Consider the following 16,134-nt stretch of genomic DNA (forward strand, 5'->3'; position numbering starts at 1 on the left):
AGAGGAGAAGGAAAAAGTCACGATCAAGTTATTCCAATAAAAGTTTTTTTTTTCAGCATGGAGCAGTTCTTTTGAGTTATAAAAGTGCCGCGAGTAGCGCGCTAATTAGCATTAGCGAGTCAGACTGGAGTAGATCATTACAACTCCTTGCACATATATAGATTGAAGCAAAAATCATCGTCAATCAAATCATTTTGAAAAAAAACCCCCCCGTTCTTAATTGAAAATCGATTCTGAATCGAATCGCAGACCCAAAAATCGGAATCGAATCGCAGACCCAAAAATCTGAATCGTATCGAATTGTGAAACATTGAAAGATTCCCACCCCTAGTATATACTATACGTATTCGTACAGATTAGACATATACAGCTCGTAGGCTCTTAGTATAGGGCATGGTGGTCATTATTTTTTTTTACATTTTTAAACTATTTTTTTAATGGTATGAGCTGCTTTGAAGCCCCCTTTTTATTTTTTTGCTTAGTTTCTTAGACCCCAATACTAGATTTGGAAGCAACATCTTTTGTTGAATTACAGTTATAATTCTTTAATGAAAAATATACATGTTTCCTCTTGTAAACATCACTAAGCATTTAATTTATACATGTAATTAAGGCAAGTTGTAAAATGACTGAAGTCCTCTTTTTTATGTTTAACAAATTTAAAACAGAGAGAGAGAAAGAGAAAGATGGATGGATAGATCATTGATCTGTATATATTACTAGATAGCACATACACACCCGTGCAATCCTATCTCATGAGCAGACTACTGTATAAACTCTATATTAGACATATAAGTTGTAAAGTCTGAAATCCTCTTGTTTATGTTTAAGCTACATTTATAACATCATAAATCACGCTGTTTCGACTAAGTACTGTCTCAAATGTTATCCAATTTCGATACTGTAAATGTATAAAATCGTATGCTGGGAAACGTTTCTTGGGATTGGTAATATGGCGGCCTCGCGGCTTCAAAAGTCTTGTCCTATCAGCTATCCAGTTATCTACAGATCATCACGAGTATTTTTCAGATTACTTTTTCCTTGTACTGTATATCTGTGCTTTCTACTTCTCAAAATGGACTTCTTAGTTTTTTCAGCCTCTCCGGCTGATGACACAACGTAAGAAAGTCATAAATGGAGAATGGTAAACTCAACCGAGGTTGAGATCTTTATTGACATTGGGGTCTTACAGTGCAAGGCGGATCATAAAACATTAGTAATGATGATGCAGAAGGTTCAGAGAAACAAGATATTCCCCATCCATGGCCATTGGCCAGTATGTGAAAGAGTGAGGGGGAAATAAGGGCGATGTGACAGCCAGCATGTAGAAAGAATTCTTCTCTGCGGTGTGTCAAATTTAGAAGACATGCTGTATTTAGTTTGACTTTACAGGGACTTTAAGCACAAAATGAATCAACAATTTCCATGGTGGTCCTTTACTTGGTGTGTGCTTGTGAGGTAAAAAGTCAGTGAGACAGACAGGTTTGAAGAGGTCCCTCCCTCCAGCTGGTATGTCGTCAAACAGGTTTTGGGATGTGAGCTTGCTTTGGCAAGATGACACTTTGTGTGTTGCACCAAGTCTTCAGGTTTCAAACTATAACTTCCGTAAGGCGCTTCCCATGATTTTGTGAGGAGTTAAGAACACACACTGCCGCAATCTTTGGAGGACACCTGCAGCCAGGTGAGCGGATGACATGTTGGACATGTCCGACATGTTGGCTTGAGTTTCACGGTGACATTTCCTTGTCAGGGTCCATGTAGTTTTTGTTTCAATGGCAGCCTCAGTGGTGTGGATTCCTGTGCTGGTCTTTCTGCAGCTAGCTTACTGCTCACTCACCTACCGACACGCTAAAGGTAAACCACACCTCTTCTTATTATTCGCATACAGGTATAAAAAGGACTGCAAGAGAAAGAGTGTTTTCTATGACGCATGACTAAGTAGCATGTGTAGCACATATACGAGGTCTGAAGATTAAAAAGAAGTGTAGCATTGTTCTAACCTATAAGCAAGGACAAGACACGCTGACAAGGTTTCAGCAACAACAAAAAACGATGTAGATTATGATTCATAGAAAAATGCCAACATCAAGTAATACATTGACCTCAGCCTCTACTATCAGTGTTCATACTCATTTCGCCAGACCATTAGAAACGCATGTATAACCTCATGAACACAAGCTGACATTCCGACTTTACAAAGACGATTGAATGGCATTCTCAGAAAAGCATCTATTCTTGTAGTAAGTACTGGAATGCGTGTAATTGAGAAAATTATGTAATCGCTCCTTGAGTGTGGTCACGCTCGATTTGTCAGGTTAGGTGGACAGTGCGTCTTGGTTGGTTTGCTTACTTCTTCCATTTTCAGATAAGAGATTGAACAATACCCCATTGAGATGTTCGAAGTAAACCATACTTGAAACTTCTCTACAATGTTATCACTGACCTGCCAAATCCAGGTCCAGAAAGTAAAAACCCTGCCACAGTTTGGCTTTAGGCACAGGTGCTTCTACTCAACCAAACTTGTTTACCGCTCCTCCTTGGTCTTCACATCGCTGTTGTTTACTCACACACACTTCTTAGACCTTCACTGAATAAGTGTATTTATACTTAAGTAATACATAGGTTAGTGTTAATTTCGTTAATTTCAAATAAACAAAACTAATTTCGTCAACACACATTTTTCATCGGACCAAAACTAGACTAGACTGAAACCCTAATTAATAAACAATAACTGGGACTAAACCAGTATGCATTTTCATCAACTAATTAAGACAAGACAAAAATTCACTTCACTTAATAAAAACTGGACTAAAATCTACGGAAATTTTAGTTCATGAACAAAAACGAGACAAAATTAAATGATTTCGTAAAATCTTGTCTCTGCTAATCTGTCACATCTGTGACACTGTCATGTGACACACTCCCTTTCAAATCTGCAGCTAGCAAGTGCAACATAAACAAACATATTGGACAGACAGGAGGTGGATTCACGGTGAAAGGTTAAAAAAAAGAAGAAGTAAATTATAGTTATAACGTAACATTAATCCAACATCTATAACGTTCGAACAATAATGTTAATCCGTCCACTAACTAATGCTGGCTAATTTACCAGCTCATAGCATGGGGCCATAGTAGCCACTTGTTGACATACTCTAATTGAGTGTCAAGTTGTTATTTTATCAAAAAGATGAAAGAAAATTTTATGTGAAATAGTTTTAGATCCAAAATGTTCAACATGATCTGCGGACAAGAAAAAAATATATAGGGGTAAAATTATTGTCCTGACTAAAACTAGACTTAAACGTTGACAGTTTTTGTTGACTAAAACTATACGAATTAAATTGTTTTCTTGGACTAAAATAAAGACTAAAATGCTAAATGCTAAAATGGACTAAATACAAATAGGATGGTGTTGACTAACTATGATTAAAAACTAACAAGCATGATTGAAACTGGACTAAAGTTGAAGGGGCATGAATACTTAGTCAATGTAGTTTTAATTATTTTTTGTACGGTGAATTAGTTCCAACTTACCCGTGACCCTAATGATGCAAGCACTGTAGAAAATGGATGGATGGACTGCATTCAGACATGACATGATGACATGAACAACGAGCTTTGTCTGTAGATCCATATTGTGTACATTTATAAATGAATTGCTCTTCTTATGACTCCAACATGGTTCCATAGAGACATTTTTGCACTCAAATTTCTCTCCACCCTGTCTGTGTCTTGCAGGGAATCCGCTGTTAGTGGATGAAGAGTCAGCCAATGCCTTCCTGTCTCGCACGCTGCTTTATAACAGCTGGGACTTTGAACTAGTGGTGCCTGACAACCTCGAACGAGAATGTCAGGAGGAGATGTGCACTTATGAAGAGGCCAGGGAAGTGTTTGAGGATGACATTCAAACGGTAATAACACCTATGCTGTACACTTAGGGGATAACGCGTGTAATACAAAAGTACTCACTTTCTTTACTTACCTATAAGTACGGCTAATTGTGAAAATTAGACTTAAAAGTAAAAGTCCTTATTCAATTCCTGTTTTTAAGTGAGAGTATAAGTACAGACTCAGATGTACTTAAGAAAAAAAGTCCACTTGTATATTTGTTTTATACAATACAATTTGGTCATTTGGCACACAAAATAGCATCAAACACATCTCTTTGAGCCATTTTCAGCAGTAATAAGTTATAGCTATAAGCTATGATAAATTTGATAACTTAATTTTTTTTCCATGTACAATTAATACCTTTAAAAAACAGATTTTTGCCACTTGCTGTGGACGGAAAATAACATCAAGTGCTCAGGTAACGACCATTGATTGTTTGTTAGGTGAGATCCGAGCACCTGCGATGTCATTTTCAGACCACAGCAAGTGGCAAAAAGTTTTTTTAATGATATTAATTATACATGAAAAAATAATAAAGTTATCAAATTAATCCGAAGAAAAAATATAAACTTTTTATTGCTGAAAATGGCTAAATTAGTCAAGTATCCCATTAGATGGGAGGAATAGCTTACCTCTACATATCTGTTGTATATTCTCCTTGTTTGCCATTCCTCCATGCCACTGTTGTCCCTGATTTTCCCACGACTTTGAAGAAGACACCAAGTTCTCAATCACTCGATCTTAGTCACAGTTGACAAGCTGACCACTCTCTATTTACATCTTGTTTATGTTGCGTCGTCATCCGTGAAGGTTGAAAAAAGGCAAAGTAAGGAGTTGAAAGTACAGAAATCTGCTTTCGAATGCAACGTGTAAAATAATTGGCCAGATTGGCCTACCTGAAAATTAAATTTACATACAGCAAGGATGCCACAGTTTGGCTTTTTCCCATCGTGGAAGCTAGCTGGCTCCCTAGCAGGTAAACAAGCACCTGGGGAGCTAGCTAGGGAGTTAGCTAGCTAGCACCCGGGGAGCTAGCTAGGGAGTTAGCTAGCAAGCACATGGGGTTAAAGCCAAACTGTGGCAGGGTTATTACTTTCTGGACCTGGATTTACCACTTCTGATGTACGGTGACAATGTATCTGTACATCAGTACAACTAATGTGTGTGTTACTTTAATCATGATTATGTATATGATCTGTCAGAATACATTATGAGCTTCATATGTCTGTCACCTTTTGGTCTCTGATTCACTTTTCTTTTATGTCCATGTATAGGAAGTATTTTGGAACGACTATGTTGAAAGCCACGGTAATAATTTATATTACTTGTAAATGTATTTTAGTTATAATTCACATTTATTTGTATTTTTGTATTTTCATTTTACACAAATTGTACTTGTCAAATCCACTCCTGTATTATAAGACGTACACGCTGAAGACTTGCAGCAGTTGTCATGTTGCTGTCATGTCTTTGAAGGACACGCACCCAGAGTGGACGTGTCAGGCCTGGTGGCAGGGATCCTGGCAATACTAGTGTGCGCTGTCATTGCCACTGTGCTGGGCTTCTACTTCTACAAGGCCAAGAACAAGGGGGGAAGGAGACCCGTGCAGTAAGTTCACAGCATGCACGCAATTGGGTTTCATATGGAACAAAATGGTGGCGAAGCAACCTTTACCTGCTGACAATTGCTCAAATTGCTTTTCCCCCCCATCATCTAACGTTTGTGTGCCACTTGTTGCTAGGCAGAATTCCCACAAGCCCAAAGTAAAATTATCATATATCACTCACTTGTACTGTGCTGTCACCATGGCAACTTGAGATAGAGGGTTCCGCTGCCCCACAAAGCAGGGGGGAAAAAGACAGAGGGATATGATGAGAACAAAAAGACACGCATTATGAAACTTACTCCAAAAACTAAATGATAAGAGTATGGGAGGAGAGGAGCAGAATTTTCCACATTGATTACACAATTACACTATCATTAATTCTGTGTCACTGTAAATATATTAATAGCGACTGTTTATTTAGCACTTTTCAAATTAAGTTACAAAGTCCTATAGAATCCACAATAACACAATAACAATCCAATAATAAATTAGATATGAAAAGGATCTCACCTGTGTCAGACCATCAGGCAGAGGGCTCCAGTAAAATACACGCCCGGAAAAAAATTATGTTTCTTTTTTAGTTACATCTTCTGGAACAGGATTATTATATGGTTTCACTCTTATCTAGTTCATTATTGAGTATTTTGCAAATAAAAAGAACTTCAGTTTTTCAATGTTCATTCATTTAAAAAAAACTCTATTAATTCCAATAATATGCGAAAAAATATGTTCTATTACATCAACGTACTATTTTTTTTTAAATGTTTTTAGTTTTTTTTACATAATTGTAGGTCTAGTAATCCCTAACTATGTACCGCGCCTTGCAGGTGGCTGACATGTTTCAAACGCAATAATGGCAATTCATAATTCATTTATTTTAAATGATGATGACAACCAGAATATACAAACTGGGTGAAAAATGGTATAACATCCACACATTACCATGGCAATTATATGTGAGTTCCCTTTACAATAATTATAATAAACATTTCTTGTAATTATATATTGTTCTGGTGAAAAATTAGATTGAAAAAAAAAAGCTAGTCATGGCTTTGGCACAGTAAAAAAAGTAAAAGACGGATGAATTTACATAGGCACAGTCATACTTATATGGAGGACAAAAATAGCCAAAATTTAAAATAAATAAATGACTAAATAAATAAATAAAAGTGAAAATAAAAACGGATATCACAAATATAATTTTAAAAATTTATTACAATAAATAAATGTAAAATTAAAATAAATGGAAATAAAAACAATTATATATTACTGTATACAATTATACAATTATATATATACATATATTGCAACAGGTGGCACGGTGGGTAACTGGTTAGCACGTCCGCCTCCCAGTGCAGAGGACGTGAGATCGAGTCCGGGCTTCGGCCTTCCTGGGTGGAGTTTGCATGTTCTCCCCGTGCTTGCGTGTTTTTTTTTTCTGGGTACTCCGGTTTCCTCCCACATTCCAAAGACATGCATGGCAGGTTAATTGAACACTCCAAATTGTCCATAGGTGTGATTGTGAGTATGGTTGTTCGTCTCTGTGTGCCATGCGATTGGCTGGCAACCAGTTCAGGGTGTACCCGCCTACTGCTCGAAGCCAGCTGGGATAGGCTCCAGCGCCCCCCGCGACCCTTGTGAGGAAAAGCGGTTAAGAAAATGGATGGATGGATGGATGGATGTATTGCAACAGTGGAGCACATTTCGAGTGACAGAGCGTCTGCAACATGAAATAAATAAATGTGAGAGCAGAGTGTTTTTATTTATTGATTGATATTTAATTCTAATTATATATTTATTTTGACATTTATTTTTTATATTTATTTTTATTTTTTTGAATGTCATTTTATATTATATTATATTATATTTACACTTTAAAAAAATTATTTATTTATTTAGTAATTTCTTAATTTTTATTTTTAGTCCTCCATATGCTTCGAACCTTTTATATAAAGTGTCCTGTTGAATCCTTCACTGATTTGCTGTGTCTGTCTGTAGAATGGTGCAAGATGGGCGTCCAGCCCCAGAAATGGTGCCCCTAGCAACCGCCCCGGGTCTACCCAGTTACAGCGAAGCTCTCAACCGCAGTGGGATGCATGATGCCCCGCCGCCACCTTATTCAGGGTAAGTCAATGCTTTCGCCACAACATGGTCAATGTACAATTTACATTTACACAATTCAATTGTTCTAAAATCAGATCAGATAGATTTTTCTCAAATTCAGCATATTTTATTCACAAATAAAATCAGCAGGGGTAGAACGGTGGGTGCGGTCAAAATACATTCTGTATTAGAATACCCAACTTTTCACTGATCTGCAATTATGTGCACTGTATATGTACATATATATGTAAAAGCACCCTACAACATCTATGTATCTTTCTTATGTATTTTAAACATCACTACTTCCCAGGTAATACATTCAACTCTGAACAGCATCATTAATTCCACTGAAAATACTAACACTAACAAGAGGTGACTATAGTTTGGGTCAAAATGTTTTACTGTAAACTGCAAAAGTAGGTGAAGCAGGGTTGCCATAGCAATGCCATAGATGCCTCTCTCCCTATCACAAGCCAGTGTACTACCAAAATGATTTGAAGCTGTTATTTTAAGGTAGAAGCACTACATATTTTTGCTGTAATAGAAAAGGTCTTGTATATCTTCCAAATTTGTACGCATGCAATTGATTGAAGGCCCTATCAAGGGGAGTCGATGGTAGCCCTGGAAAAAAAAAAGAAGATCTGTCTAGCTCCTTATTCTGTGGAGACGTTTCACAGCATGGAATTAATAGATTATTTTGGCCATTCAACAAGTATTCTTCCTCCACCCACACAGTGCAGCCTTATTTTGAAAACCCTGTTGCCAGTGTGAGAAAAAGCCTTTTATCCACACCACACCAGTGTTTGTGCATTAGTTTTGTAGCCATATCCACTTGAAGCTACACTTGTACAGCATCAATCGAGGGCATCCTCAGACTGTATTCACTTGGCAGAACGTCAAACTGTATTTTCAGCCAACATCTGGCAGGTGCAGAACAGGCAGCCTGCTGACCAAATCACTATTTTATGGTGGCAGCATCATCCTACAACATCAATTCAGGCTAATGGCTAGCCATGTTGTTAAGTCAGCTGTATGGACATTAAGAATGAGTGTTCACGGTCAGTGTTAGAGCACAGAAAATATGTCATCCATTGTGGACATATATAGCCAGGCACTCGCACTTTCACTGTCCAGCAGCATGAGATGAGAATACAAATTCAGTCACATGCTATTGTGTTGTGGATACAACCTTTGTTGTAACATTATCTATCTATCTATCTATCTATCTATCTATCTATCTATCTATCTATCTATCTATCTATCTATCTATCTATCTATCTATCTATCTATCTATCTATCTATCTATCTATCTATCTATCTATCTATCTATCTATCTATCTGTCGACATCCCTCCCTCTCTCTCTCTCTCTCTCTCTCTCTCTCTCTCTCTCTCTCTCTCTCTCATTGATCTGTATATGTTACTGGCTAGCCGATAGGCCAAGACTTTTGAAGCCGCGAGGCCGGCATATTTGTCCTCCCAAGAAACGTTTCTCAGCATACGATTCTATACATTAACAGTATCGAAATTGGATAACATTTGAGACAGTAGTTAGTTGACACAGCATGATTTATGATGTTTTAAATGTAGCTTTAACATAAACAAGAGGACTTCAGACTTTCAGATTTTACAATTTATAAGTCTAATATATAGTTTATACAGTAGTCTGCGCGTGAGATAGGAGGAGTAAGATGGCCGCCCTGTGGCTTCAACAGATTGCACGGGCGTGTGTGTGCTATCCAGTAATATAGACAGATCAGTAATCCATCCATCCATCTATCTTTAAACTTTCCTCTTCTTCGACCACAGGGGGGCGCCATCTGAGCCTGCAGACCCAGGAGACAACGAGTGAGCTCTGTCTGAGCCATCCAGTCATCCAGCCAGCCAGAGCTGCTTCAAAGTGGTTGATGCTGGCGCTCGATGATGGTTTGAGTCAAGTTTAAATATTGCATGTTGTATAACGTATTTATGGGCGGAGTTGAGAGCCAAGCTCAGAACGGACACTTTTGTCAGGATGACGTACACTGTACAGATGTGATGCTCTTAATTGGGTGCAGGTGAGGGTGGGGCTGTATTTTTTTTCCTTCCACACTGCTCTGTACGTCCAATTTGTGTGTATGATGTGGTTGAGTCACAATAAATAAATTTTCGAGAAGGATGTACATTGAAGCCAACTTGTCTGGCTAGTACAGACAAGCACACTCGCGTGCATGTGTCGGCGGGAAGATGTCAACGCGCAATTCTTTTACACGTTCCAGCATGTGTTTGTCGTTAAAACGGCAGACGAGTGACCATAAAAAAGCGGAGCTCGTTCACCACAGCCAATTTCTTCTCCAAAGGCCTCCACACTACTAGAGCGCTGTCGTGCGTGACAAATTGTGTGCGTGTGAGAGGAGGACTGGAGGAGGGGGACAGAAGAGAAGAATCGTCTTAAAAATGGCGTCTTGTGAAGAAAAGGGGCCAAAATAGCTTTGGTATGGAGTGGGCTTGCGTACTGGAGCTGTTGGGGAACGTGGAGCTGTGAGCGGGAGACAATAGACAGTGAAATATATGGGGAGGAGGTGCTCCTGGCTGCTGTGAACCCCCCCCCCCCCCGCCTTCACTCGCTCCTTCTCCTCCTCCTCCCTCCATTCCTCCCAGTCTACAGGCTCGTCAAGCAGAGAAATAAACAGAAGCGAGCGCAGCGAAGAAAGAAGAGAGGACATTCCTCCCCTCTCTCTCTCTCTCTCCCCTCCCCCCCACCCCACCCGACCCGCACTATCTGCTGCCCATCTTCATCCAGGCAGCCCCTTTTTTTCTGTTTCATGGAGAGGAATTATCCCGCAGCTGGCTTCGGAGATCTCGGATCTGGGACGGGATGGAGTTACGACAGATCGGCCAAAGCAAGGTAAGCGAGGGGGGCAGACAGGGCTGGTTTACGCGGACCTCTGCATTCAGCCAGGCGGGCTCAATGCAGGGCGCTCGCCACTCAGGTACAGTCAGTCGTATTGTCATCAACCTGGGGGGGAGGGAGGAGGGGATGGAGGGAGGGCGGGTTAGGGGGGCGTCTCTAAAATGTAAGGAATGCGATGGAAGGTTAATAGTGACAGTATGGGCAATGAAAAAGGGGGTGCTTCATTTCAGCATTGAAATGTGGACGCGTGGAAGAATGACAGATGACATGTGGCTCCACACGCGGGCTGCATTGTTTTCCAATATCCATCACCACTGCAGCTTTGTCTGCCTTAAGACAACACAAACGCGTGACAGGAGAGGAGACACTTGCGGCTCCGCGGGCACGCTTCATTGCCGCTCTAAAGTCTGGACTGGACAACTATTTGCACATATTCAACAGACAAGTGCGAGCGGCTTAGGAATTGATGTGCATTCACGCACATCATTAAATTTGACGTACAGCATCATTTTGAAATGACAAAACACCCCCGGGCCTCTAATATTAAACGTGCCATGTCCCTTATTAGTAAACAGTGCTTTACAATAATGTCACGTGACTGACGAACGTGCCCTCACTGTCGCCGGATTAAACGTCAGCTAATTAGATGCGATGCCTTCCGCAAATTGCGTTAGCCGCCGGAAAAGGGAACTTGTCCTCCATGTCTTACTATTTGGCTGCCTGCGCTCACACACATGATCGCGTGTGTGACAATGGCTGCATGAGTGCGTCTAAAGGAAGTCAAGTTTCGTAAGCGAACGAGCTAATTATCTAGCATGGAAGCTAACGCCGTCGTTTTATGTTTACACCGTTCAACACTGAACTACACTCGCACCCACCCCAACTTATTTCTACCGCCAATAAATGATTCATGAGTCAATTTTCTTTCCATGCCAATGCAGCCCGTGTGTCGGAATGAAGCTCGGCCTGGCGCTTTGCTAAAGTCGGTTAGCTTCCCTTAGCTTGGCTGCTTCACGTTAGCGGTCGCCATGACAACCGTCGGTCCCCCGTCACATTCTTTGGCGAGCTTTCTGTGGAAAAATGCGGCGTCCATGAACATTAGCTGTGAGTGGTGTAGGAGTGCTAAATGCAAAAAATATGATTACAGTATTAAATGGAACTTATCTGCCATTGAGGAAAAAAAGAGGAAAAGTTATTATTTTGATTATAAAAAAAATAGCAGCACACCAAAATTAATAATTTATGTACAGTATTACAAATGTAGGGCTATCTTAGTCACATTTTTTAAAATTACTATTATGCAATTATATTGATAAGGTCTGTGATTCCAGACCAGTAAGTCAACCACAAAACTTGGTTGACAAAAAAATTTGCCTTGTAATTGGGTATGGGGGAATTTACCCAAATTGGCTAATCAATGGAATAATCAAGAAGATAATCTGCTCTAAAAAGATTTATTAATGACAAGCTCCAGTTTTTATTGATAATCAATGGCATTCATTTTGAAGGCACCCGCTTTATAATAGTTGTGGATTTATAAGTATATATTTTTTAAATTTCATTTAACTTAGTTTGTTAAATTCAGTTCGTTTTTTTTTTAATTGCTTCAAATAATTACACTATTTAACATACTGGTGCCAGGCTTGCATCTTCAAAGCTACAACTTTCCATGAAATACCGGCATGATGGCTGAACAGTTGTAATGATTTATGGAAAAAAGATGAAATTGACCAAGGTTTTGGCCGGATGTCAGCTATATATTATTGAGTTATGGTCACCAGTCTATCACAGAGTCATTTCGAATAGGCTCCAGTTAACAAAAAAAGTGTATTTCTATCTGTTTCTGTTTTGCAGCAATAAGCATTAGAATATTGCTAAGTTTCATCATTGTTCACAAATCTGTTTAAAACAGTGGGGAAAAGAGCCTTTTTGAAACATAGCCCCGGTTGATTTCTTATACTCTGTTATCACCTGCTGGCCGTCTTTGTAATAACTGCCATTGCTTTAAGCATTCTCTTCAGTTCAGAGGCTGCATCAAAGCTTTCTGTATGCTCTAGCATAAAAAAACAACAACAACATATAAATACGTTTTTGGGAGCATGGTCATATTTAAAGTAGAACATATTTATACGTTTTTAGGAGCAAATTAGTTAATTGGAAGCATAATGATCAACATAAAGAGTTCAATTGGAATACAAAATGAATAGGTGGGTGGATGATGATAATACTGTAAGTTATAAATATTGTATTAATTATTCAAGTGGCTACTAAAATGTATAATTTGGCTAAGTGCATTTTCCAAGAAAGGTTCTTACAGGCACACTTGTACAATAAACTGAAGATGCCAAGAGGCATGTGCATCCAGGTTAGGCTTCTTGCAAAGGGAATACATAATCACACTGTTAGAGAGTTTAAATAAGCCCTCTATCCATCCATTTTCTTAACCGCTATTCCTCACAAGAGGCGCTGGAGCCTACACCCTGAACTGGTTGCCAGCCAATGGCAGGAGTTTAAATAAGCAATTCTGTATATTAGTATGGTTGTAGTTTTTAGTGGTAAAGAACAGCACTGCTACATACTGAGATGTGGTTTCCTTGTTTAGCTATACAGTACATTTTGTAGAGTAAATTTTACTCTAAAAAAGACTTTGGCCCCCAGTCTAAACAGAGTAAACTTTATACTCGAAAGAGAGTAAAATATTCACAATAACAACAAAAAACTCAACAATTGAGGAACAATCATGGAACCTTCAGGTTGGGAGACAGCCAACCTAACCACTGACCCACTCCTCCATTTTTGGTCTCCTTTGAGACACACCAGCAATATGTTTATGTTTACCAGTAATAAGTCTAGCCTAGCTCAAGTGGTCGAGTGGTTGTAGGATCGTTCCTCAATCTTTGAGTGTTTTTAGTATTTTATTCTCTTCCAAGTGTAAAAGTTTACTCTGTTTAGAGTGGGACCGAATATAGTCTTTTTTAATGTAAAATTTACTATGTACATGAACGAGTTGGAGTTGGGAACAGCTCAGTATGAAAGTATACAAATACTAGTGGTGCACTAAAAAAACGACACCCACATATATCTACTTTGTATTAATACTGATAGTTGTAATTTGTTTCTGCCGGTGTTCGTAACGTTAGATCCAAAGGGCGTTGAGACTAACCTTTCATTCCAATAGCTAGCCAGTAACCAAATTACCTCACCACATCAATGGCTATATTTAAAAAGTTCTTATCATTGTGCTTCCAATTAACTAATTTGCTCCCAAAAACGTATGAATATGTTCTATTTTAAATATTACCATGCTCCCAAAGACATATTTATGTGTTTTTTTAAGTGTTTTTTTTTTTTTAATGCTACAGCATACAGAAGGCTTTAATGCAGCCTCTGAACTAAAGAGAATGCTTCAAGCAATGGTAGTTATTACAAAAACAGCCAGCAGGTGGTAGCAGAGTATAAGAGCTCAACCAGGGCTATGTTGCAAAAAAGGAACAGATTTCTGAACAATGATGAAACTTGGCTATATTCTAATTCAAATTGCTGCAAAACGGAAACAGATAGAAATATACTTTTTTTCCTGATGAAATAAGAGACTATAATCTTTCTTTTGATAGGTTCCATGTTTTTATAGCAATAGAACACAATATTCTGTGGACCTTGCAAAATCAGTCAAAATTCAGTAAAACAGCCGGGAGCAAAGTGGGTTGCTTCAGTGAAAATGTCTGGGGGTGAATGAGTTTTAATAAGAACACCACTGTCAGTGTTGTGTCTGGCATTTTCCATGGGAAATTGGTTGTTGTTGGGTATTTTCATCCTCCATGATGAATCTTTCAGCACTGTCATCAGCTGACTTTGACGCCTTGTAAATACAGATGGTCTATCATTGGCTGTAACATTTCTGTCTATATTCAAATCGCTGTACATGTGATCCCAGTTATTGTTTTGTTGTGGTACTTGTCATTCTCGGTGGGTCCAGCACTTCCATGCTGTACACATTCTGTCCTTGTTGGTTCTTATATTATGTGCCATTGTCCGATACATCTATTTCCTGTAAATCCCAACACGAGTGTTAGTGTGCATAGTGCAAGATGACTATTGCCAAGGTCATCAGCATCACACCACATGCCCTTTGTTGCAATACACCACTGAAAGGAACTTATGTTCCGGATCCTGTCCTTTCAGAGATTCATACAGGGGAAGTTCAAGATTGCATTTTAAGTGCATCTATAATGAACAGGAGATGAGCCTATTATCTACTGTATCTATGATTTAGCGTCACGTCAAAATATTGTTGCTCCTTCTCTGGTGATGTATTTGCATGTGTGATGTGAATTTCTGTCCATTAAAGCCACTGATATTAAGTTAAATGTTGTCCAATGTGCACATCTCAAAATAAAAACTTTAAAACAAAAAATATTAATTAATCGACGCCTTCTTAAAATAATCGCCTTAGTCCTTTTTTTCCCTCCAGATTTTGCGGGATCCCGTCCTGTGCATCCATTTTGGACAAGAACCTAATTACCTAATAGACAACTTAAAATGAAAGGAAATACTTGTGCAGTTTGTTTTCTGAAACTGGTCAAATCAAAGACTGTGTACTCCAGTAGTAGTGGCTACTAGTAGTGTAGTTTATAAAATCTCTTTATTATCCTATGTTTTCAGCCTCATGTATGGGAGTGCCAGGTCATCCCACCCCGACTCAGAGCTGCTCCATCGGCAAGCCTATGGTACCCCTCACCCCCTACAGGGTTATGCAACCAACCACCACCCAGGAGCCTCCAGACAGGGTGGGGCTTGGGGTGGACGCACACTGGGTAAGGAATAAAGTAGCATTTAAAATAATAATTGAATCAAATGTTTTAGAAATCAATAAAAATGATCAACCCTTAATTAAATGTTTGGTGTCATTATTATTTTTTACCGCTTCTTTTTGATTTACATTTCATTTATTTGTTCAGTGCTTATTCATATTTACATTAAATATCCCTATAAACAATTTGGTTTATGTTTCGTCCTTATGCCTTTTGACAATGTGGACACATTTAACAAATCCATTGCTTTATATCTGTCATCTTTCTTCTTTTTAAAGTAATAAATTATAATATTAAAGACACTGTTACATTCATAGATCAATTATTACTCAATAAAAAGTACCATTGATATCATATGCTTAACAACTTTATTTGACCAGCTGCCTTAATTTAACAGCAGTGGTAATAACAAAGCCATTTGTATCAATAATGATTAATACAGAAGATATTATTAATGCTAACATAGAATTATTATTGTTATCTGTAATCTGATCTGTTATCTGTTAACTGTAAGTTTCAAAGTTACTGAGTTACAAAAAAATATAGTAAAGCACATTACTGTTTCATGATTTAAGTATATTATATACAGTATTATAAAGACGGTATTTACTTTGTATTCCTGAACCTACAACATTGTTTTAGTAATGAACTGTTATACGTGATTATTTTCTGAATTGAAACCCAGTGAACGGGCTCAAATTTAATAATAAAAAGGTAAATTTTATTTGAAATTCATAACTACTGTTCAAAGTGTTAAACCACTGAGAGTTCACCGAAATGGAAAGAACCCTCCTTGATGCAAGGTGTACGTAACTGTAACACTCGATATTG

At 38.5% G+C, this 16,134-nt stretch overlaps 2 protein-coding genes across 3 annotated transcripts in view; both read left to right on the top strand.

The window, feature by feature from the left end:
• The first annotated feature begins 1,533 nt into the window (after positions 1-1,533).
• prrg2 (proline rich Gla (G-carboxyglutamic acid) 2) lies at positions 1,534-9,754 on the top strand. The gene is made up of 7 exons (XM_077556076.1): positions 1,534-1,681; positions 1,751-1,854; positions 3,739-3,911; positions 5,166-5,199; positions 5,368-5,500; positions 7,497-7,622; positions 9,409-9,754. The coding sequence occupies exons 2-7, from the start codon at positions 1,773-1,775 to the stop codon at positions 9,449-9,451; spliced, it is 591 nt and encodes a 196-aa protein (XP_077412202.1). The 5' UTR covers positions 1,534-1,681; positions 1,751-1,772; the 3' UTR covers positions 9,452-9,754.
• A 132-nt stretch (positions 9,755-9,886) lies between these two features.
• The window catches only part of prr12b (proline rich 12b), a 29,642-nt gene continuing 23,394 nt past the window's right edge, over positions 9,887-16,134 (top strand). For both annotated transcript variants that reach the window (XM_077556072.1, XM_077556073.1), the window contains exons 1-2: positions 9,887-10,486; positions 15,155-15,306. In XM_077556072.1, the coding sequence (XP_077412198.1) occupies positions 10,404-10,486; positions 15,155-15,306 (235 nt within the window). In that variant the 5' untranslated portion in view covers positions 9,887-10,403. The remainder of the gene's footprint in view (positions 10,487-15,154; positions 15,307-16,134) is intronic.

This window comes from Vanacampus margaritifer, chromosome 2 (genome assembly GCF_051991255.1).
Source record: "Vanacampus margaritifer isolate UIUO_Vmar chromosome 2, RoL_Vmar_1.0, whole genome shotgun sequence".
Taxonomy (NCBI): Eukaryota; Metazoa; Chordata; class Actinopteri; order Syngnathiformes; family Syngnathidae; genus Vanacampus; species Vanacampus margaritifer.

Coding starts and splice junctions, on each gene's coding strand:
- prrg2 (XM_077556076.1), top strand. CDS start 1,773: ATGGCAGCCTCAGTGGTGTGGATTCCTGTGCTGGTCTTTCTGCAGCTA. Junction 1,855..3,738: donor CACCTACCGACACGCTAAAG/GTAAACCACACC, acceptor TGTGTCTTGCAG/GGAATCCGCTGTTAGTGGAT. Junction 3,912..5,165: donor TTGAGGATGACATTCAAACG/GTAATAACACCT, acceptor GTCCATGTATAG/GAAGTATTTTGGAACGACTA.